This window comes from Sapajus apella, unplaced genomic scaffold (assembly GCF_009761245.1).
Source record: "Sapajus apella isolate SASKATOON/1434 unplaced genomic scaffold, GSC_monkey_1.0 scaffold2, whole genome shotgun sequence".
Classification (NCBI taxonomy): domain Eukaryota; kingdom Metazoa; phylum Chordata; class Mammalia; order Primates; family Cebidae; genus Sapajus; species Sapajus apella.
The window spans coordinates 62,196,749-62,221,146 of record NW_022436942.1 but is presented as its reverse complement, the minus strand read 5'-3'; the positions used below and the strand labels follow the sequence as shown (position 1 = coordinate 62,221,146).

Genomic DNA, 24,398 nt, shown 5'->3' with positions numbered 1-24,398 from the left:
ATAAAACTATTACATTTAAAATTTGGATGTCTGAAAAACAGAATATTCATGATTTTTATGATTTTCATCATGTTACTATTGTTCATGTTAAATATAATAGAAGGTAAACAGACCCCAGGTTTAAAGGGAGAAAGAATATCATTAAGTCTTGCTATAGAAAAAGCCTGTAACTTAAGGATAACAATTCTTAATATCTTTTATTGTAAAAGCCATCAGACTTTCAAATGAGTTTTAAAACTTTCAGTATTATTTAATGAAAAAGTCTCATACTGTCATGTACAGGGTATATCAACATTTACTACTCATCTGTTGTGTTATGGAAAAACATCATTATTGTATGCTTGGAAAATTCTCAAACCCATTTCTAATGGATGTCTGTCATAATTTAAAGGGTATTTTCTCCATTCAAATAAAACTATCTATTGTTAAGCTACAATAGTTATATACCAAAGTAATACCTAGTTACATGCTTTACATAGTCCCGTGAAAAAATAATTTAATTGCTCCTAATCCCTGATGCAAGGCACTTCAAAGCACCTGCACAAAACGTCCATGTAAACAGCAGTACAGTACATCATTTAAATAACATAAATGACTTTTACACAGCTTGACCTAGACTTAAGGAAAAATAAAACCCATCATAACCACAGCTAAAAAGCATGTTAAAATTCACAACAAGAATTTCTTTCTCTTATTATAAAGAAAAGAGCAATCATATAACCTCTGGGGGGTAGGAGAGACCTCATAAATATTTTATATTGACAAAACAGCATGCTCCCTGGGTATGTATGAAATCAGAATATTTAGGAGAGACTGAGTGAACGCGAATGGCATTTCTTAGCACCCAGCTTTAATATCTACCAGACCTAGTAGTCTGGATTATTTGTAGCACCACAGAAAACTCAATAGAAAATCACAAAGGTATATATTCAACCTTTCCGTGAGGTTCATTTAATTTATAGTAACAAACAGCAATGATGCAGATAAAGAATTTTTGAAATTATTGGCTTATTGGATTTACCTAGCAAGACAAACTCTATATTACGTATTTTAGTACATCTCATGTACGTAAAGCACCAGTTTAAATGAGATTATCAAATATCTCCAGCATCTTGTTGCTGAGCCTAAAAGTTCATTTCTTATTACTTTCCATGGCACAATCTTAAAGCCAAAGAAGATAAAACTAGAATGTTAATAAATATTAACGGAGAAATTCACTCCCTATCATATTTATGTGTCTCAAGTAAAACACAGATGAGTGGCACAAGGTCTACTGCATTCTCTGGAACGTGCCACCCCAGAGTAGTCACTGGCTACCAGAGTATTAACACACAGGACTGAGTAGGTCAAAGCCCGGGCTCTGTCAGGTCAGGGCCGGTTTTTACTACTGAGCAACTTACAAACACCACTGGTAAAGCAGAGGCCTCAGTATGCATACAACTCAGGGAACCCTGAGTTTACCCTTAGTTACCACTAAAAACTAACAAATGAGACTCCACTGAGGCTCAACTTCATATACAAAAATCAACACATTTGCCTGACAGTGGTAATTATTGTTAGCATGCCCTTCTTAGGTATAAAAGGGGTAATGGTATATCTAGGTTTATGCACAGTTAAGAATTAACTATAAATATTCAGACTTGTATTTTAAAATTACAGATCAAAAGTGACTCCCAAAAGAAAATCAATTTCTTCATAAATGAAATATAGTATATCAAAAGCTGGAATGATGATTAATTCAAATACAAAAGCTAGATACAAAAACCCTACTTTTTCTTCCAAACTACTTAGGTTCATACGGCTCATACTACCACACAACTGTTCTACATTACAATTACACCACTAGAGAAAAATATGAATAACACAAACACTTCAGTTAGCAAACTGAGGTTCTACTTGTTGACAACTGCATTAAAACTGCAGCATTTAAATAGAGCTGAGAAACACCATTCTTAAGCACGGTTTTCTTCTTCCTGTTCTTGTGTTCCACAGTGATTATTAAAGGAAGGAATCTGGTCTGTAAATGACTGGGTCATCCACTGCCCATTAGGAATGCCACTGAAAGCTGATTCTCCTTGTAACTCCGAACTGTCAACTGCCAGGAAAGAAAACCAAAGTTAGTTTATGCCATTTAGAAATTTTTGCTTTTTTATAAATAGAGACTGGGTCTCACTCTGTCACCCAGGCTGGAATGTAGTGGCATAATCACAGCTCTTTGCCAGCCTCAAACTCCTGGGCTCAAGTGAGCCTCCCATCTTAGCCTCTCAAAGCACTGGGATTATAGGTGTGAGCCACCACATCAGCTTATTTAGAATTTTTTTTTCTTTTTGAGACTGCATCTCACTCTGTCACCTAGGATGAAGTGCAGTGGCATGATTTTGGTTCACTGCAGCCTCTGCCTTCCAGGTTTGAGTGATTCCCCTGGCTCAGCCTCCCAAGTAGCTAGGATTACAGGCGCCTACAACCATGCCTAGCTAATTTTGGTATGTTTTAGTAGAGGCAGGGTTTCATCATGTTGGCCAGGCTTGTCTCAAACTCCAGACCTCAAATGATCCACCCACTTTGGCCTCCCAAAAATGCTGGTTACAGGTGTGAATCACCACGCCTGGCCTGGAAGTTTTAAATGATCAAGTAGGAGAGTTTAACAGTTTAGTGAAGGAGAATGATTATTAAAATAGTTAAGCAAGCTTCCTGAATACAACTGTAAGTTTCTGTTCTATTTTCAGATACAGGACTCATTTGTTATTAATTCTTATTTGTTATTAAAGAAGAAAATCCAACTAGGGTGGCCTAGAGTTCATGACTGAAAGAAAATGCACTGTAAAAGCCTGTGTAATTCAACGTGAAATATCCATCAAATTTGCACTAATAGTTACTAAATAAAATTTCGTATTACCATTCCCATCCTTCAATAATTTACTGTTCTTCTATTAAAATTCTTCCCCCAATCCTGACAAAACCGTCTTTGAAAGGAACACATGTGTGGAGGGGAACATACCTAGCCCATTTGAAGAGAAGCTGAAAGGTTCACTGTTGCATGGATTTTCTACATAAGCACCACCATACGCTGCCTCATAACCCGGATCATATTTTTCTTCCTTAACAGCCATCTTCTTTGCATCCTCTGTGAGGAGAGTAAAAAGTATTTAAGGATTTAAAACTGATTTTCTACAACAATTCTGAAAATAGCATTATTCAGAAATCATGAACAGCTCTTTTTCTTGAATGTTCATATACACTGAGATACATCTCTATTAATCTTTTAAACTTATAGCATATACTAAATGAACACATAAGAATTGTAAAAACCTCTTACATTCAATTTTAGGTGGGGTACAATATTTTTTACATACCTCTGCTCTGGCACTTTGCAGGTGAATTATCTGCAGGAATGCCAGAGTAGAGGGAAGACCTTGATAAAAGGAGATTTTAACAGTGACTAATATCCATTATCAGAAAAAAGAAAAAAATTGTTTTCTTTTCTGCTTTTAAATTCACAACATACTTTCTGTAATGTGTGTGTATATACATACATATATATCTATGTATATATGTATACATATGTGTATATATGTATAGACACATGTATATCTATACACAGTATATGCATATATGTATACATGCATGTATATGTACACACACAAAATGTGTATGCATGTATATATACATGTATGTATATGTATACACACACACACACACATAGAAAATATGCTGTGGATTTAAAAGCTGGAGAAAAGAAAACAATTGTATTTCCAGCAAGAGTGCTCTGATACACACACACACACACACACACGTGTGTATATATACACACACACACAAAATGAATAAAAGGAGTGAGGACAGTAACATACCTTGAGCAAGCTGTAGGTCAAAAGTATACTGCACCTCTTGAACGTCCATATTTCGTTCAATGCCTTTCAACTGATCTCTTAAGTCCTTCAGCTTTATGTAGTAATGAACTTTGTCCTGGGCTCGAGGAAACTGAGCACATCTTGCACTGGATGATGGCATAACATAGCAGAGCTGGAATCGCAACATTATATAATTTCAGAAATCTTATAATTCTATTGAATTCACTCATATTGAGATTAGAATATTGTCTTTGTTTGGGTTAATAACTTGATACTTAACTGCACATAAATATATGTAAAAATCAATAAAAGTAGTTGTGTTTAAGTTCGAATCTGTAATACTCACTTATTACCAAGTCAGTAAGTAAAAAATAACGAGTCTCCAACTAGTGAGTCGCCTCCTGGGTTCAAGCAATTGTCCTGCCACAGCCTCCCGTGCAGCTAGGATTACAGGTGCACATCACCATGCCTGGCTAATTTTTGCGTTTTTAGCAGACACAAGGTTTCACCATGTTGGCCAGGCTGGTCTCGAACTCCTGACCTCAGGTGATCTACCTGCCTCGGTCTCCCAAAGTGTGTTTACAGGCATGAGCCACCGCATCTGGCCTTGACTGGCATTTAACAGAGAATGATACAGTACCCTACAGGAAGTAGTGAACTTGTACAATTTTAACCAAGTGGACAAAGGTGGGTCTTCATTTAAGCAAACATTGGTGCTATAATAAAATGCATCAATTGCATATTTATAAGAAACTAAAAACAAAAAAATTAAAAGAAGAAGTTTAAATGTATGTAGGTGGCAGAAACATTTTTAGGTCTCCACAAAAACCTGTCAGCAAATTAGCTTCTCCATCAATTAAAATGTTGTATATACAACATGTAAATTTGTGCACTGTGTTGTTTTTTAAAGCTGTAAACAAAACTTGAAACTATATTAAAGAAGCAAAATTGGAACCAAATGCCTGCAGAAGCTCTGTAGAGAAGACGGCCTGAAAAACATTGTTACTTCATGATGACTTTGTGTATGAGACACAGGTATCAAATGCCAGTTAGGTTGGCTGAAGGCTTGTCTGAATTGTATTGTATTATTTATAAGGCTCTAAAATGAAGTTGAGCTAAGATATATAAATGGGGCAATTAGTTTTCCTAATCAGGATCATGTATGCGTTTCTATGTTTGTTTCACAACTGAGTACGAGGGCTAAACCATCTGAATTTGACAACTACATGCCATTAAATGTATTCTGAATGTTGCATATGAGCCAGTTCCTCTCAGTATTTTTGCTGAGTAACAACATGAAGACATTTAGCTGACAAACGTTCTTTCTAATAAACCCTAATAGTATTTGAATTAATTTACAACTATTAAAGCTGAATTATAGTTATTACTCAACAAAATACAGTGTATTTTTTTGCATGGCATAAATTACAATGGACAAAACAAATAAGGAAATTATCTAGAAAGAAATTTCACATTTAGCTGATTTACAAATTCAATTTTAGGGACTTACAGTTTCTGTGTCTGGAATCTTATGGGGCTGAAGCCCAAATTCCAAGTTCTTAACCTTTACTCCAAAAACTTCTTTACTAAAAATTTCATAAATACCTAAAATGAAATACAAACATATTTACATTGCCCATAATGTTAGCAAAGAAAAAAAATAAAATTTAAAAGTTAACCTTACATTTTCCATTAAACACTGCTATTCGTGGCTGATATTTCTGTAATTTCTGTACTAGAATACGTCCTCCTTCACGAAATTCTTTACTAAAATTGAATTAAAAAGTAGTCAAAAATATAAATATGGCAATACTTATATTTATATATATTTATAATATACTATATTATATTTATAATATACTACATTCAGACAGCTTTCAAGGAAAGATCATATCGCACATTTGTTGAGCTCAGCTTGAACTAGATACATATGCTGTTCCTAGAGTATTTCAGGCACCAGCATAGCAAATGCTGTATACTTACCTGGAGAGATCTTTGCTGCCAGGCGTCGTCCTTTCCACCATGTTGGTAAATCCAATACCATACTTCCCTGGTAAAGTGTGATCATCCATATGATTCAGTTGGACTTCACTGAGCCCTGACATAAACAAACACTTCCCTGTAAAATGAAAATCCAGTCATTTTTTTTTTAGACAGGGTCTCCCTCTGTCACCCAGGCTGGAGTGTAGTGGTGCGATCGTGGCTCACTGCAGCCTCTGCCACTAAGGCTCAAGCAATCCTCCCACCTCAGCCTCCTGAGCGGCTTGGACCCCAAGCACACACCACCAAGCCCAGCTAATTTGTGTATTTTTTGTAGAGTTGGGGTTTCACCATGTTTGCCCAGGCTGGTCTTGAACTCCTGGGCTCAAGTGATCCTCCCACCTCAGCCTCCCAAAGTGCTGGGATTACAGGTATGAATCACCACGCCTGGATTTAATCATCATAATTATCTTGTGAGATACTATTATTATCTCCTTTTCACAGGGGGTTAACGCCTGCCCAAGAATATACAGCAACTCAGTTTAAGAAACTGAGACTATTTTGCTTTACAATTGGTGATAGCACCATCTCATACATCAACATACAGCAATAGACTAACAACACTCAAACACCTTGACAGTGAAGAAAGTTAAAAGTCCAAACTTCCCTAAAGAAGGATTTTTTTTTTTTTTTGAGACAGATTCTCGCTCTGGAGATTCTTGCCTAGGCTGGAGTGCAGTGGTGTGATCTTGGCTCACTATAACCTCCACAACCTGGGTTCATGCGATTCTCCTGCCTTAACCTCCCAAGTAACTGGACTACAGGCACATGCCACCAGTCCTGGCTAATTTTTGTATTTTTAGTAGAGACAGGTTTTACTATGTTGGCCAGGCTGGTCTTGAACTCCTGACCTCGTGATCTACCCGCTTCGGCCTCCCAAAGTGCTGGGATTATAGGCGTGAGCCACACCTGGCCAAGAAGAATTTTTTAAAACTAATAGGAACGATATGTTATTATTAATTCCAAAAACACATTTACTATCAGTTGCCCTAAATGTTTTGAATGTTATTATTAGATAATCAATTAGAATTTCCTGAGAGTATACTGCATACACTGATCTATTAGGTAGTGAATATATAAGACAACTTATATAGAGAGGGCAATGCAACAGTAGTTATGCTTGTTTTTTTGTTGTTGTTGTTTTGTTTCTTGTTTTTGTTTTTTTGAAAGAGGGTCTAGTTCTGTCACCTAGGCTGGAGTGCAGTGGAGCAGTTATGGCTCACTGTAGCCTCAACCTCTCGGGCTCAAGCAATCTTCTTAACCCAGCCTCCATAGTAGCTGGGACTACAGGTGTATACCACAACACTTGGCTCATTTTTAATTTTTTCTGTAGAGATGAGATCTTGCTATGTTGTACAGGCTAGTCTCAAACTCCTGGCCTCAAGTGATCCTCCTGCTTTAGCCTCCCAGAGTGCTGGGATGAAAGCCACCAGATCTGGCCTATACTTGGTTTTAAAGCTTACTCTAAAAATAGGAGTCTTTAGTACTATTTTATGCTCTTCTAGAAAATAATCACCAGAAATCTGGAAAAGTTAGTATTATGTCTGCACTACCACAAAGATGTACTATACTATCGTTTACTATGCCTACAGATAACAATTTTTTAAAAATTATTTTTAAAAAGTAGTACAACTCATTAGAAACAATTCAAGTAAAAGAGAAAGTACGACTGGGCGCGGTGGTTCACACCTGTAATCCCAACACTTTGGGAGGCTGAGGTGGGCAGCATGAGCTCAGGAGTTCGAGACCAGTCTGATCAACATGGTGAAACCCCATCTCTACTACAAATACAAAAATTAGCCGGGCGTGGTGGCGTGTGCCTATAACCCCAGCTATGAAGGTGGCTACCGCAGGAGAATCGCTTGAACCCTTGAGGGAGAGGCTGCAGTGAGCTGAGATCGAGGCACTGCATTCCAGCCTGGGCGACAGAGCGAGACTCCATCTCAAAAAAAAAAAAGAGAAAGTATTCTTATTCATGTCCCTCCACTCTCATAGACTAAAATGTTAACAGTGACATATCACTTCAAATCCTCTTATTTTCATGTACAGACACACATACAGGGAACATGAAACATGAATGTGTATTTACAGTCTCCTTCTTTTCAAAAACACAATTGGTTTTTTTTTTTTGAAAAAACCTGTTAACAAAGATTATAATTTAAATGTAAATTAATTTAAAAGGTAACCACTTACAAAAATGGTTTCCAGGTCCAGGGTAATGATGCCCTTTGTAAGCAGCCATTAGTCCCGGGTTTATGCCAATCTATAAAACAAAACAATTAAACATTTTCCTCTTAAAAAGTAGGACCTAAGCCTTAGGGTTTCTATGGAGGAGTGGTGGTCAAAATTGACTTGATTACAATACAAATTAAATACAGCATCATATGCATAAGCATTATCATTTATCTATTACTACTCTTGGGCTGAACAAAGTATTCCATATACAAGAAAGAGATTTTCTTTAAAAGTTTTGCTGTTGTTTTAAAAAACCAGTGTGACTCCTTTATGATCGCAGGCCTCTCACCCTCACCAATTGGTGTGCTTTCAGTCTGGTGAGAGATGTCCTGGAACAATCAATCTGAGCCCATGTCCAGCCACGATTCTGGTTCTCAACTTTCAATAAGAAGCTCGCTCCACATCACCTACACAATTTTTCACATGCTGTTTCTTACAGTTACTGACAAAAATAACAGCTCAAAATCAGTGCTACCATTTATGAAGTCTCCACAGGTATCATTCAGTCGAAGTGATTCACATGGATTATCTCATTTACTTGCAACCCTATGAGCTGGGTGGTATTATCACTCCTGGTTTATCAATGAGAAAACTGATATTTATATAGGTTAATAAGGCTTGTCCAAGATTATACTTGAGACAGGATTTGAACCCAGACAGCTTAAATTTGGAGCCCACCCTCTCAAATACTCCCATTTAACACAACGTCATGAAGGGATACCATCTACCACCAAAGGATTCACAGAAATGCTCCTTTTCAGCAAAATGTTATTTGCAAGGACAACTGTTAAGTAAAGCAAATCCTGCAATGCCACTTAGAAAATCCAACAAGGACAAAGATCTTACAATGACAATATCCAGATTGAAGGTCAAAATATCGGGGAGTGTCTTGGTCAGAAGTTCAGCTTCTGAAACACCATTAAAACGATCTACTTTTCTTTTTACTTTATATGTGTCTGTAATTTTTTCTTGTTTTTCTTTTGACTTTGCGGACTTGCCAGACTTTTTTGACTCAGCAGGTGTTTTGGGTTCCACTGGTTTTTTTGGTTCTGTTGTTCTGGGTTTTCTTTTCCTTCCTTTTGGAGCCTCTGAAACACAATATCCAGAAATGCAGAAAGTCTTAACTTAGAAACTTTAGCAGCTTTCCCAGAAAAGTTACCCAACTGTACTTTTTGTACCTGTCTCCCCAAAATTAAGTTCTTACAGTCCCAAAATCGATTTCCTCTGCAATATCCTCCCCTTCTTTCACCCTAGAAATAGGTTCATGCAATCCCCTCCCCCTTACTCTCCTTCCCCTGCCAGCTGTTCTTGGGAAAAATAATTATAGACTATTATTTTCTACACAAGATTACTTGGCATACAAAGTATCTATGTATCATTTTATATGAATTCTAAATGTAAATAATTTAATAAAATAGAAAAATAAATAATCAAAAAATAAATTAAATAAAAAATAATTAAAAAAACATAGAAAAACAGGAAGGAAGGGAAGCATTTTAACGTGATTTCCCCAGTAGAAAACCACAAATGGGCCAGGTACAGTGGCTCATGCCTGCAATTCCATCACTTTGGGAGGCCAAGGCAGGCAGATCACTTGAGGTCAAAAGTTCAAGACCAGCCTGGCCAACACAGTAAAATCCCGTCTCTACTAAAAATATAAATATTAGCCAGGCATGGTGGCACACACCTGTAATCCCAGTAATTTGGGAAGCTGAGGCAGGAGAATTGCTTGAACCCAGAAGGTGGCTGCTGCAGTGAGCGAAGATCGCACCACTGCACTCCAGCCTGGACGACAGAGCAAGAATCTCTCTCAAAAAAAAGAAAAAGAAGAAAGAAGAAAAGAAAGAAAGAAAAAGTGAGAGAAAGAAAAAGCAAGCAAAGAAAAGAAAGAAAGAAAGAAAAAGAAAGGAAGGAAGGAAGGAAGGAAGGAAGGAAGGAAGGAAGGAAGGAAAACCACAAATGGCTTATGGGCTTGTTTCAGAGATGAGGTAGACTCTGTTCCACACATAGTCGAAGAGGTGAATTGAGGGGTCTGAGGATGACATCTCTGGGCTGGCAGTATATTTCAAAAGGCAAGATAAAGGATCCGACCTCTCATCCTCCACACTATTGACATTTTAGGCTGTAAAATTTTTTGCTGTGGGTGGCTGTCTTGCACATTACAGAATGTTTAAGAGCACCCCTGATCTCTAGCCACTAGATGCCAGGAGTACCCCACCAGTCTTGATCATTAAAAGTATCTTCAAACAATGTCAAATGTCCCTTGGGAGGGCAAAATCACACTTTATTGAAAACCACTGACCTATAGTTACCCAACAGGAAGTCCCAGTTTTGTTACTCTTAATTATTTAACATTCCTCCTAACTACTCAGGCCTCTACTCCATTCTACTCCGCTTTGGTGTTTCCCCAAATCAAGCCTGGCAGGATGGAGGCAGTCAGTCCTCCCTCTCTTCTGCCTCACATTGCCTTGGTCACTCCTATGCCAAAGGATCCACCATCATTGGCATGTAGCTGGGAAAGTCCTAGTGCAAAGACAGAGTATTAGATGTGTTCCTGGAATCATAAACTGAAACCCTGAGCACATTTCTCATTCAAATACTGTTACACTGGAGAAAATCATTAACTTCTCTACATTCACCCTAACCCCCAAATCTATTTTCTTCTAATTCTCTGTCTTGGTGAGTTGCACCCCCTCCAACCAAATGCCTATGTCAGAAACCTGGTAGTTACTTCTGGACTCCCCTTTCTCCCTCACTTCCCCCCATGCTCCCCACAACATGAAACCCATTAGCCATGGCTAGGTAATTCTGCCTTCTGAGTGTTTCCTAATTCTTTCTCCACCCCTTCAGGTCCTCCTCAATGCTCCCCTAGATGATTCAAACAGTGTCTCCAATCCACCTAATCCACTCCTTGCCTCTAAAGTTTTCTTTTTTTTTTTTTTTGACAGTCTTGCTCTATTGCCCAGTCTGGAGTGCAGTGGTGTGATCCTGGTTCACTGCAGTCTCCCAGCCTCTGCCTCCCGGGTTCAAGCAATTCTTGTGCTTCAGCCTCCCCAGTAGCTGGGATTACAGGCGTGTGCCATCACACCCGGCTAATTTTTGTCTTTTTAGTAGAGGTGGGGTTTTGCCATGTTGGCCAGGCTGGTCATGAACTCCTGACCTCAGATGATCTACCTGCCTTGGCCTTCCAAAATGCAGGGATTACAGGTGTGAGCCACCGTGCCCGGCCTGCCTCCAAGTTCTGACTTGTTGTCTGCCAACCCATGTATCCTCTCTAATATTTCCAGACTAATTTGTAAAGTACCAATCTAGTCAAGTCGTCCCTTGCTTACATTCTCTTAGCAGCTCCCCTATTGCCTTGAGGACAGAATATAAATTCCTTAGGATAAAAAACAAGCTTCAACAGTCCCCATCCAGCTGCAACTCTCACCATTTCCTTATTACATCCCAGACTCCAAAAACACAGAATCGCTCTGATTCTGGCTGTGCCATGCTTCTGTGTGTCTGTGCCTGACCTGTGTAGTTCCCTCAGTCTGGACACTTCCCTACTCTGATCTTCATGGGGGTGAAGCCTCTGTACTCTTGGCGTTTCAGAGCTCTGATGTTATTGCTCTGCTCTGGGAAGCAGCCTCTGAGCTGTCAGTCTGAATTAGGAGCCAACCCATAAGCTTTCAGGGCACTCATTCCATGCCCCTCTTCACTACATACTGTGCTAAGCTATAACGTATATTTACTTATTACTTTTCTCTACTAGATTATGAGATATTCCCGGGCAAGATCCATGTTCTTTTATTCCCCAGAACCTGTCAGAGTGCTTGGCAAATACTAAGTACTTAAAAAGTGGATTTGACTTTTTAACACTAAAACACAGCTAAAATTCACCATTAAACCCTTTCTTAAATAAGTTGGCTGATCCAATGTCTAATTTTCTACACTCTCATGGTGAAACTACCTTGCACTGGTTCTTGAGCAGGAGCTGGGGCTGGAACTTCTTCTGGCATTTGCTGTTCATTCATAACTGCCATATTAGGAGCTTCAGCCATCATTTGTTGAAGTGGAAACGTATAAAAAGCTTGAGCTTGTTGAAGACAATAGCTGAAAGAATAATGAAGCATGAAATGTAATGATAAAATTATCCAATTGTAAATCCAAATGATCAGCTGGACAAAAACTTCAGGATCCAAGTATTTTATAACTAGACTGAAGTATTTGTTTAGAGTGGATTACAGGGGAGGAGAGATCTGGTCCTGTATGTACATGTTCACCAACCTTTCTTTACTGAGTGCTTACTAACCAAACATTAACTCTTGCACTGTGTAATGATAAGATGTGTCACCGATAAAACTTACCAGTCCTGTCAAGCCAGGACTTTCTTTGAAATAAGATCAAGGGAATTTTCTAGTAGACAGACTTGAAAGGTCTGTCAACCCATACAGGGTTAAGATGTCCACAAATACATTTTGTGTCCTTACTTTCAGTATCCTTCAGTATTTAATCACCTGCAGATCCCCTCCAATCTAAGATTCTCTTTTAATTTATTTGCCTGTTTACTTATTTTTTCATCATTTTTTTTTTTTTTTTGGAGACAGTGTTTCCCTCTGTCACCCAGGCTGGAGTGCAGTGATGCGATCTTGGCTCACTGCTACTTCTGAAGTGGGAGATCTCAAGCGATCCTCCCACCTCAGCCTCCCAAGTAGCTGGGACTATAGGTGCAAACCCTGATGCCTGGCTAATTTTTGTATTTTTTGTAGAGACAGGGTTTTACCATATTGGCCAGGCTGGTCTTGAACTTCTAAGCTCAAGAGATATGCCTACTTCAGCCTCCCAAAGTGCTAGGATTGCAGGTGTGAGCCACTGCACCCAGGCCTAGATTCGATTTTTTTGAGACGCAGTCTCACTTTGTTGCCAGGCTGGAGTTCAGTGGCGTGATCTCAGCTCACTGCAACCTCCACCTCCTGGGTTCAAGCAATTCTCCTGCCTCAACCTCCCAAGTAGCTGGGACTACTGGTGGGTTCCGCCACGCCCAGCTAATTTTTTATATTTTAGTAGAGATGGGTTTTCACCATGTTGGCCAGGTTGGTCTCAATCTCTCGACCTCGTGATCTGCCCACCTTGGCCTCCCAAAGTGCTGGTATTACAAAAGTGAGCCACTGCGCCCAGCCCTAAATTTTATTTATTTGATTTTTATTGGTGGTGGTATTTTGTTGTTTTGTTGGGGTTAGTTTTTTTGGTTTTTTTCGTTTTGTTTTTTGCTACTGCTATGGTTTGAATGTGTCCCCCAAAGTTCATGTATTGAAAACTAAATCCCCAATGCAAATGTTGAGAGAGGTAGGACCTTTACACCCTTTACACCTGTAAACCCAGCACTTTGGGAGGCAGAGGCAGGTAGATCATATGAGGTCGGGAGTTCATAACCAGCTTCAATACGGCAAAACCCTGCTTCTACTAAAAATACAAAAATTAGGCGGGCACAGTGGCATGCACCTTAAGTCCCAGATACTTGGGAGGCTGAGGCAGAAGAATTGCTTGAGCCTGGAAGGCGGAGGTTGAAGTAAGTTGAGATCATACCACTGCACTCTAGCCTGAGTGACAGAGCAAGATTCCATCTCAAAAAACAAAAACAAAAGCAAAACAAACAAAAAAGGTGATCAGGTCAAGAGGAGAGGACGGCTCTGCCTTCATGGATGGGTTAATGCTATTATCACAGGGTAGGGTTCCTGATAACAGGATGAGTGGATGACTTCAGTCTCCTTTCCTCTCTCTCCCTCTCACAAGTGCTGCCTCACCTTCTGCCATTTTATGATGCAGCAAGAAGGCCCTCGCCAGATGTAGCCCCTCCATCTTGGATTTCCCGGTTCTAGAAGTATGAGCCAAAAAAACTTTGTTTATTAATGTCTCAGTCTATGGTATTCTGAAATAGCAGCACAAAACAGACTAAGTCACTGAAGGGGAATGTAAAATGGATATTTTATAAATATGTGTTGAACTTATGAAGGAAAAAACCTCTAAACCTCTCTTCTGAACACAATTTAAATTTTGTTCAAAGTATTCTGTTCAAAGTAAAGAATGTAGGCTTTCAAAGAAAACAGTTGTTAAAAAAACACTTCTCATGGCCTTGAACCACTCTCTCATGGTGTTGCTATTAAGATAAAACCAGGGAAGTAAACACATATTTGAAGAAACTCAAGTTACAGCAAATGCCAAATAATGCCATTAAATATGCAGAAGAAAAACAGTAGAAAATAAAATGGAAACGTTTGGTTTACTATTTGGAGAGAAAGTCATATTTTCTATGGTAAGATACTCTACTAACCAGTTTTATTCTCTATGACATCAATTGAAAGAGAACAGGAAGTTCAGAAAGCAGATTAAAAAGGCAAATGAGGGGCCAGGCCCAGCCTGTAATCCTCATGCGTTGGGAGCGCAAGGCCGGAGGATCTCTTTAGGCCAGGAGCTCAAGACCGGCCTACGCAATATAGCAAGATCATTACCTCCACATAAAAATTTTAAAAAGTTAGCTGGGCATGGTGGCACATGCTGTTAGCCCTAACTACTCAGAAGGCTGAGGCAGGAAGACTGCCTGAGCCCAGGAGTTCAAGGTTACTGCAGCAATGACACAGCTGCACCCTAGCCTGGGGGACAGAACAAGACTCTGTCTCAACAACAAAAAAAGGGCAAATGAGTACACTTTAAATGGATGAACGATGTAATATGTAAATCATATCTCAATAAAATGGTTAATAGGAAAAAAATAAGGCAAACGAAAGCATTTCCTGGATAAGCTTAAATAGCCTGGGGAGATAAACGGTAACAGACCAGCCCAGGTGGCTGGGCTAAATGCTGGCAGCTCAAAGATAAACAGAAGCCCACTCCCAATGGACAACCCACTGGAGAGGCATTTCCACTTAGAGCTACCTTTAAGGGGAGGCTGGTGAAGCAAAGATTAAGAATGAGTGAGAAAGAGATTAACCTGTATCATGAGTTTTATTTCTTTAAATATATTGTTCACAAATTACATAAAAAATAGACTTACGATTTAGTAAACTATAATATAGTAACATGAGAAAATACTATGCAGCTAGTAAAAATTTATTTATGTTATGTAAAATACAGGAAAGGTAAAATATACATATTTTTAACATATATTTTAGAATAGAAAAGAATACAAAATAGTATTAAAAACTAAGGCTCACATAAGGGAAAATGTGTAGATAGGGACTAGCAGTTAAGATGTAAAAATGAAGAGACGTGTGATGCTTAGAACCACACCCGGCACAAAGTAAAATGTCCTCTTTTTTCATAATTTTCTTTACTAGTATGAATAGTTCTTTGCAATCAATTGTTAAAATATTGGTTGTTCAGTATGTATGATTTAAATATTCTAATGATGAGTTGGATATGGCTAGGTTAGATCTGGAAGTCTTGAGCAGTGATCCTGCAGAAATTCTTTTTTTTTTTTTTTTTTTTTTTTTTGAGACGGAGTTTCGCTCTTGTTACCCAGGCTGGGGTGCAATGGCACGATCTCGGCTCACCGCAACCTCCGTCTCCTGGGTTCAGGCAATTCTCCTGCCTCAGCTTCCTGAGTAGCTGGGATTACAGGCACGCGCCACCATGCCCAGCTAATGTTTTGTATTTTTTTTTTTTAGTAGAGACGGGGTTTCACCATGTTGACCAGGATGGTCTCGATCTCTTGACCACGTGATCCACCCGCCTCGGCCTCCCAAAGTGCTGGGATTACAGGCTTGAGCCACCGCGCCCGGCCAGAAATTCTAACTAAAGAAACTGCAAGTTCTCAATGTGGTCAGTGGCAGCTTCCTGAGATCCTAATAGTGACTTAATTTAGCTTACAGAAACAAAGACAATATGGTGACAATAAATGAGTGGGCAAAAGAAGGCATGAGATGTGCCTCTACTCTGACACATGGTGAGGAAGGCAATCTACCTACCACTCTCCTCATGCTTCTTACCACCACTCTCAGAGTTTCATGTGTCCCATTTTGAGCACTTCATGAAAATGCAAACTTAAAATACATAAATTAGGGAGACACCATTCACATCACAAGAGGATTCTTCACTTTAAAAATTGTTTTCAAAACTTTTAGTATAGTCGGAGGTCATTAATCATCTTTAGAAATTCTGAGGTTCAGAAGCTGAAAATGAAAATTCTAGAAATCACGGTTGGCTGAATAAAAAGTGGAAAAATAGGCCAGGTGTGATGGCTCAAGCCTGTAATCCCAGCACTTTGGGAGGCCCAGGCAGGCAGATCACGAGGCCAGGAGATCAAGATCATCCCGGCCAACGTGGTGAAACCCTGTCTCTACTAAAAACACAAAAATTGGCTGGGTGTGGTGGTGCGTACCTGTAGTCCCAGCTACTATGGAAGCTGAGGCAGGAGAATTGCTTAAACCCGGGAGGTGGAGGTTGTGGTGAGCTGAGATCACACCACTGTGTTGCCTGGCAACAAAATGACTCTGTCTCAAAAAGAAAAAAACCTAAAGTGAAAAATAAAGAGGGAAAAGAATCTAAACTTTTATATTAAATAGGTATATCAAGTTTGAAAGAAACCTAGAAACTTATCTATAATAATCATATATCCCTTAATCTTTCTAAAAATGGACTGTGGCATTTTATAAAAAGTTAAATTAGGACAGAAAAAGAAAAATAAACCTATGGAAAATAAAATGTGTTAGTTCTGAGGAATACACTGTCTTTGACCATTAAACTCTCAACAGTGTCCTAAAAGCCAGAATAAAAGAAAGATGGTAGATTACAACATTCTTATTACTTGGCAGAAGCAAGCATTACATCTACACAAAAATCTTCATAAACTTGAATGCTAGTTAATTCAAGAGTTCTGGATAATTTTATCTTCTATTATAATAATAACTAAATGTATATGTAGCATAAACCTGTTTCAACCTCAGTATGAGGATATTTCTCTGTTTTTTGTTTTTGTTTTTTTTGGAGACAGAGTTGCTCTGTCGCCCAGGCTGAAGTGCAGTGGTACAATCTTGGCTCACTGCAACCTCCACCTCCCGGGTTTAAGCAATTCTCCTGTCTCAGCCTCCCAAGTAGCTGGGACCACAGGTGCACGCTGCCGTGCCCTTTTGTGTGTGTGTGTTTTAGTAAAGATGAGTTTCACTGTGTTGCCCAGGCTGGTCTCGATCTCCTGAGTTCAGGCAAACCACCCGCTTCGGTCTCCCAAAGTGCTGGGATTACAGGCATGAGCCACCATGACCAGTCAGTGTGACAATATTTCTTAAATACATTTGTTGTATGCATAATGATCACTGCTACTTTATAATCCAGAATTCTACAATGTTTCTGAGCAATAATTCCATCAGAGGGACAGTAAAAGAGCATTTAGTCATTTATCCTCTCGGGTTATCCATTCCCCTACTATGAAAATGAGGAATTAGATTCAGTGATTTCTACATATGTGGACAATGTATAGGAAATAGGACTAGATCCGTTTAGAATCAAAACAGACCCCAAAGACTTTCTACTTTCTGTAACTTCCTGATGTCAAACTTACAAGCATGATTATTTTATTGCCCTTTGTTCACTTTTCTCCCCCCATCATTTACCCTTGTCTCAAATATTCTTCATTGCCCTTCTCCCTCGTTTTCCTGAGTTTACCTCGTTTACTCTCCTAGCCTCCATTTTGCACTCACCTTCTGTTGAAATACAGTGCTCGAAGATTGATTTTTTATAGCTGCCTGCAACTGATGAACTGTGTACCGTCATCCTTTAGTTATTAATCAATCTTTCTAAAAATGGACCGTGGTATGTACCTCGTTTAGTGTACATGGGGGATTGGTTCCAGGACCCCTCACAGATACCAATATTTACAATGCTCAAGTCTCTTGATATAAAATGGTATAGAATTTGTATATAACTTATGCAGATCCTCCCACATACTTTAGATAATCTTTACATTACTTTTGATACCTAATACAATGTAAATGCTATGTAAGTAACTGTCATCCTGCATTCTTTTTATCTGTGTCACTTTTTAGTGTTATTTGTCTTTTCTTCCAAATAATTTCAATCCACAGTTGGCTGAATTCTTGGATGCAGAATCCATAGATATGGAAGGCTGACTATATTTTCTGATAGTCTTTCTCAAAACACACATACACACACTCCACACAGAGTTCATTAAGAAGTTCAGTTAATTCAAATTTGCTATTTTTAAATTTTTTTAATTATTATTATTTTAGAGACTGGGTCTCACTCTGTTACCCATGCCAGAGTGCGGTGGCATGATCATAGTTCACTGCAGCCTCCAACTCCCAGGCTCAAGTGATCCTCCTGCCTCAGCCTCCTGAGTAGCTGGGACTATGGGCACACACACCACCATGCTTGGCTAGATTTGCTGTATTTCAAAAAAAACTACATCTTTAAGGTTTTCTCTAAAATTAATGATTCCAACTTCTTTTATCTTCAATCATTTTTATACTAATTTAGGGATTTAAGTTGCTTTTTTCTTTTTTAAGAGACAGAGTCACTCTATCACCCGGGCTGGAGTGCAGTGGAGCTATCACAGCTCACAGTAACCTCACACACCTGGACACACGCAATCCTCTCACCTCGGTCTCCCGACTGACTAGCTGGCACTACAGGCACATGTCTCTATGTCTGCCTAAATTTTAAATTTTTTTGTAGAGATGGGGTTTCACTATGTTGCCCAGACTAGTCTTGAACTCCTGGCCTCAAGTAATCCCACCTTGGCCTCCCAAAGAGCCTGAGATTACAGGTGTGAGCCACTGCACCCAGCCAAAGTTGCTATTTTCTAAATACATTTTATTATCATCACTTAAAAAAGCATATACTGTACTGAATAATTACAAAATAGTGAACAAGACTAAATAATCCAAATACTCAACTAAAGGGGTCTGGGTATGTAAATTATGATGGGATAGCACCATAACTAAGATTCCATTTGATATTGCTAGATGGAGGTCTGTATATTCATCATATGCAGTCTACTAGACACTGTAAACATTAAGATTTAGAATAAGCCATTCCTCATACAGTATTCCTTAAACTGCAAATTATATAACTCATCATGTAGTATGATTTCAAATTTTTTCAGTGGTTGGTCATTTTTGGTGCTCAGAATCAAACAAAACTCTAGATAAAGTCTCATCAGTCTGAAACTGAGCAGGGCTACCAACCTGCTCATTTTGGAGAGAAACTGCAGAACCCATTACACTAGCTGTACTGGCACCCACACTTGATTCACACTGAGTTTCCCATCAGTGAAAACTGTCCTTCTATCACTTCTCCCTCATTCCACACTTTATCATTGACTTTTCTGCACCTGAGTACAGGTCTGTGCTTCTTATTTGTAAAAGATGATTCACCATTCCAGTCAGTCAGGATTTATCTGGACTCTGATTCAATCCGTCAATTCCACAAATTCCTCCCAGAGTTGAGTCACTCACAAATTTTATCAGCATGCCATCAGCACCCTGAAGTTGTGAAGCTACTGAAAGGAACAAAGTCAGGGAAAGAGACACACAGCATATGAGCACAGACCTCTCTTCAATCTGCCCGATTCTTTCAGTAGTAAACCAGGTTTTCACTTCACCTAACTGGATTGCCATCAGTCCATATCCATTTTGCCCACTAAGAGAAGTGGTAAAGCACATTTGCTAGCTAGAGAGGCAGACTGTGAAGCCAGATCACCTGGACTCAAATCTCAGCTCTCCCACTTACTAGCTCTGTGGGGAAGTTCCTTAATTTCTTTATTACCCTGCTTCCACATCTGTAAAATGGGAATAGTACCTAATAATTCATTGGTTATGAGGATTAAGCTAGCTGGCATATGTAAAACATCCAAAACAGTACCTGGTATATAATAAATTTACTATAATAGCCGGGCTGGGTGGCTCACACCTATAATCCCAGCACTTTGAGAGGATGAAGCTGGTGGATTACAAGGTCAGAAGTTCAAGACCAGCCTGAGTGAAACCCGATCTCTACTAAAAATACAAAAATTAGCCAGGTGTGGTGGCACATGCCTGTAATCCCAGCTACTCGGGAGGCTGAGGCAGGAGAATCTCTTGAACTCGGGAGGCGGAGGTTGCAGTGAGCCAAGATCGCACCACTGCACTCCAGCCCAGGAGACACAGCAAGACTCCATCTCAAAATAAAATGAAATAAAAAATAAAAAATAAATTTGCTATATAATGACTACTGTAGGTACCTCCTGCCAGCATCCTTCTGATGCTGCCTAGTATAGGTCTTGCTTTCTTTCTGAACGGATCCTGTAGTCTAGTGGTCACTAGTTATGCCGCCACGCCCAGCTAATTTTGTATTTTTAGTGGAGATGGAGTTTCACCATGTTGGCCAGACTGGTCTATAACTCCTGACCTCTGGTGATCCACACTTGCCTTGGCCTCCCAAAGTGCTGGGATTACAGGCATAAGCCAATGAGTTTCTTTAAAAATGCTCAGTAACCACTGGTAAGTAAAAATGTTGTTCAGGATCAATGTCAATAGAGGACAGACTGCACCTCTGGAAGAAAAGGAATCCATGTGTTTATTTCCAGGCCTCTTACATTTGCTACAAATCCTCAAACACTGCTTTAATCTAGCCTTTCCCTTGAAATACAACACATGCAGGCCAGGGCATATGATTCTGTTAGAACACCTGACACTTCTCTTAAATGCCTTCATTTATCTTGAGCTTCAAGTCTTACAGATATTCATTCTGCCATTTCCAGTCTGACAATCATTTTCCTAACATAGCAGATGTAAAATCCAAATCAGAACAAAGTACTTAGGTTTCTGTTGTCTGCTGCCACTATGCCAGTAGACTGGGCAGAAAACCCAAATCTTTTTTATTCTTCTTGTTGTCTACATCTAACTCAAAGGGTCCTTCCTGGTCTCCTTTACATTTCTATAAAGCCTACTTTCACTTGAGGGTTAATCTTTCCTATCTGTATTCTTAGTGGTCCATGCTGCTCTCTTCCAGTCACTTTTGATTTGGCATGCAATTTTCCATCTTTGGTAAATGTCCTTTTCACACCTGAGGTCATTGGAAACATTCCAGTACCCTTCTAAAATTCCTCCTTTATTCCTTTCTGGCTGCTTAGACTGTAAGTACTTTCTAAGACTCCTGAACTATTTTGCCATTAAAATAAAGTCTCGGCTGGGTGCTTTGGCTCACGTCTGTAATCCCAGCACTTTTGAGAGGTCAAGGTGGGTGGATAACTTGAGGTCAGGAGTTCAAGACCAGTGTGGTCAAAGTGATGAAACCGTGTCTCTACTAAATATACAAAAAAAATAGCTGGGCATGGTGTTGGGTGCCTGTAGTCCCAGATGCTTGGGAGGCTGACACACGAGAATCACCTAAACTCGGGGACTAGAGGTTGCAGTGAACGGCAATTGCACTACTGCACTCCAGCCTAGGCAACAGAGTGAGACTCTGTCTCAAAAAAAGAAAAAAGAAAAGGGTCTATATTCATGGAATTTGAATTTTCTTCTTTGAATATCTGAAATTAATCTTCTAAATTAAAAAGTCAGCTGGGCACGGTGGCTGACACTTGTAATCCTAGCACTTTGGGAGGCCAAGGCGGGTGGATCACTTGAGGGCAGGAGTTTGAGACCAGCCTGGTCAACATGGTGAAACCTCGTCTCTTCTAAAAATACAAAAATTAGCTGGGCGTGGTGGCGGGCACCTGTAATCCCAGCTACTCTGGAGGCTGCGGTGGGAGAATCACCTGAACCCGGGAGACGGAGGTTGCAGTGAGCTGAGATTGCACCACTGCACTCCAGCCTGGGCGACAGAGCAAAGCTCCATCTCAAAAAAAAGTAAATTTATTATATCCCTCATTCCATTTCTTGATTAGCACAGTTAAGGGTGGCAGAGAACTACTCTCTAAGGATTACCTAGGGTCTGAGTCATTTCAGAAGACTACACAGAATTTTCCACAGTTCCTAAAGGTGAAAGCTTTCCAAGGTGAAATAAAAAATGGTCTATAGCCTTTTGGATGAAGTCAGGATGACATGTCAAAGCTTTGAGCTAAACAGCATACTGGAGTCCTACTATTTTACTGTTAAGACCCTGGATAAAGTCTTACAATGTGTAATTTATTCTTGGCCCACGTTTCAATTCTGCTCTGAAATAAGGTCACGAGACAGATTTCCACAAATTTTGGTGAATTCTCTTATTTGTAAAGTTCTTCTGGGAAAGAAGTGGAGTAATTTATTCCAGGACTTGATTCACAAAGTCCAGATAAAGTCCACACTTTTGTCTATATCTCTTTTCCTAAACTCTTATTTTGGTTACTTTAGTGTGCCCTTTCATGTAACACCAATTCTCAGCATGTCAGAATCAGATTCCATGCCAACTTTACAGACATGAACAGGCCCTTGTATGGCCTAAATTCAGCTCCCACGAGCCACTGAGAGTCAGGATAATTCATTAGTTATGATAGTTTTTTTATTATTTCAATGTAAATCATCATTCTTTATCTTTTAAAAAACTGTCACCACATCCATTTTTTTTTTTAATTTAGTTTTCCGCCAGGAGTTTAAATTCCTACATCTCCGCTTTTGCAAACCCTGCTCTTGACTCCTCCAAAGGACTTTTAAAAAACGTATGACCACTGGAAAACTCAAAGATAATTTTTAGACTGACTACTCAAGAGTGGTATACATATTCCCAAAACAAAATTATCTAGCCTGTGACCCTTAACGTTGCCTTTTGTAGGCCTTTGGGGAGGAAGCCGCAACAAATCAACCAACTTTAAAATGAAAGCTGGAGCTGTAAATTGTTCGACACTCATCTTTACAGCCTTCTGCATGATAATGGAGGGTGATGGGAAACGTATTCAAGAATGACATCCAGAAAGACACATTAACCAGAGACTGCCGGTTGCTTACTAACATGTTTTATAGCCAGCTGGTTATCGGAGGGAACTAAAGAAGGATATACTGTAGGTGCACCAGGTAACCCTCCCAGCAGCCCGAGCCGCCGCCGCCGTCAGGGCAAGAAGGGCCGAGCAGGCCACAGTGCGCACGCGCGGCCCCGGCCTTTGTACTCCGGCTGGGCTTTAAAAGACCCCCCTGCGTGGGCGCGCTCGCCAGCTAGCCCACCCCGGCGCGAGGGGCGCGAGGGGCGCGAGGGAGGGGCGGCGCTGGCCCCAATTTTACCTGCCCGCGTTCTCCGCTTCCATTCCCCAAGGCCGCTGTTGCGGGCGGCTCCACCTGCCAGGCACACGGGCGGCCGGTGTCTGTAGTACCGCGTCGTACTCACTGCGGTAAGCCAACCCCAGAGACCTGGGCCCGATGGCTGGCAGTACTCGGACACTGCCTGGACTCAAGCTCCTCCCCTAGGCTTCTACCCTCCCCCACGGACCCCCTTGCCACACTGTACTTCCGCCTCCTCGGAGCCAAATCCCATGCGTACTGGCCTTCACGTGATGCAGGGCAGCCCAATCACGGTCACCCCCTTCTCGCGGGGCGCCCCAGCTCCGCCGCTTGGCCTCTCGGGAAGGGTGGAGGATCAGAACACCCGGACTAGGAGCGCTTCGCTGACGTCAGCTTTTGTCCCCAGTATTTTCGGGGGTTGGTGGACGCTTGGGCTATAGGGTGCTGTCCTTTGGGTGCTGTGTATATGGGGTGATGAGCCTTATCAGCATTATCTAGTCCTTTCTACCCCTAAATTTGCCCCGATTAAAGACTGTGTTGCATTATCAGGTAATGAGATGTGTGGGAAAGACTTTGGAAGTGGAAAACCTGGGCATCGAGGCCACTGTGCCATCCTGGGCCTCAGTTTCCGTAACGGTGAAATGTGGGTGAATGTAAAGCTACTATGTAAAATGTAAAGCTTTACATAAACCGTTCTCTGCATTACTTTGGATGTGTGAGAATACTAACGTTTGACGTCTATAAGACAAGGTCCCATTCAAGCTTCACCTCCCATAACCTTACAGACTAACCCCTCTTTTTCGTCTCAGTGGTTCATAACCTTACAGACTAACCCCACTTTCATGTGGTTCTTACAGCTGACTTTTGTTTCATTAGTTCTCAATTTTCTGTCACTGGTGTTTGTACTTTATTAAGTAACTCTTAATGGAAATAGGCTTTTGGGTTTTTCTAATTTGCAGGACGATGAAAAGCATAGCTGCTGTGTTTTAGCTTTCCTGAGTTTATGCATGTAGTAACAGGTAACTCCAAACCTTCAATGGTTTACAGACAGAAGTTTATTTCTCGCTCACGTGACCTGTGAGCCGGAAGATTGGCTGTGGCTCTGTGC

At 40.2% G+C, this 24,398-nt stretch overlaps 1 protein-coding gene across 2 annotated transcripts; it reads right to left on the bottom strand.

The window, feature by feature from the left end:
- Nucleotides 1–171: 171 nt before the first annotated feature.
- TDG (thymine DNA glycosylase) lies at nucleotides 172–23,545 on the bottom strand. 2 transcript variants are annotated; one of them, XM_032299643.1, is made up of 10 exons: nucleotides 23,294–23,545; nucleotides 12,079–12,221; nucleotides 8,973–9,214; nucleotides 8,085–8,154; nucleotides 5,835–5,970; nucleotides 5,536–5,618; nucleotides 5,362–5,456; nucleotides 3,852–4,023; nucleotides 2,999–3,124; nucleotides 172–2,095 (listed from the first exon to the last, which is right to left on the bottom strand). In XM_032299643.1, the coding sequence occupies exons 1-10, from the start codon at nucleotides 23,314–23,316 to the stop codon at nucleotides 1,953–1,955; spliced, it is 1,233 nt and encodes a 410-aa protein (XP_032155534.1). In that variant the 5' UTR covers nucleotides 23,317–23,545; the 3' UTR covers nucleotides 172–1,952. The 2 variants fall into 2 exon arrangements, with proteins under 2 accessions (XP_032155534.1, XP_032155544.1); XM_032299653.1 differs by lacking the exon at nucleotides 23,294–23,545 and adding an exon at nucleotides 16,486–16,521.
- Between the last annotated feature and the right edge of the window lie 853 nt (nucleotides 23,546–24,398).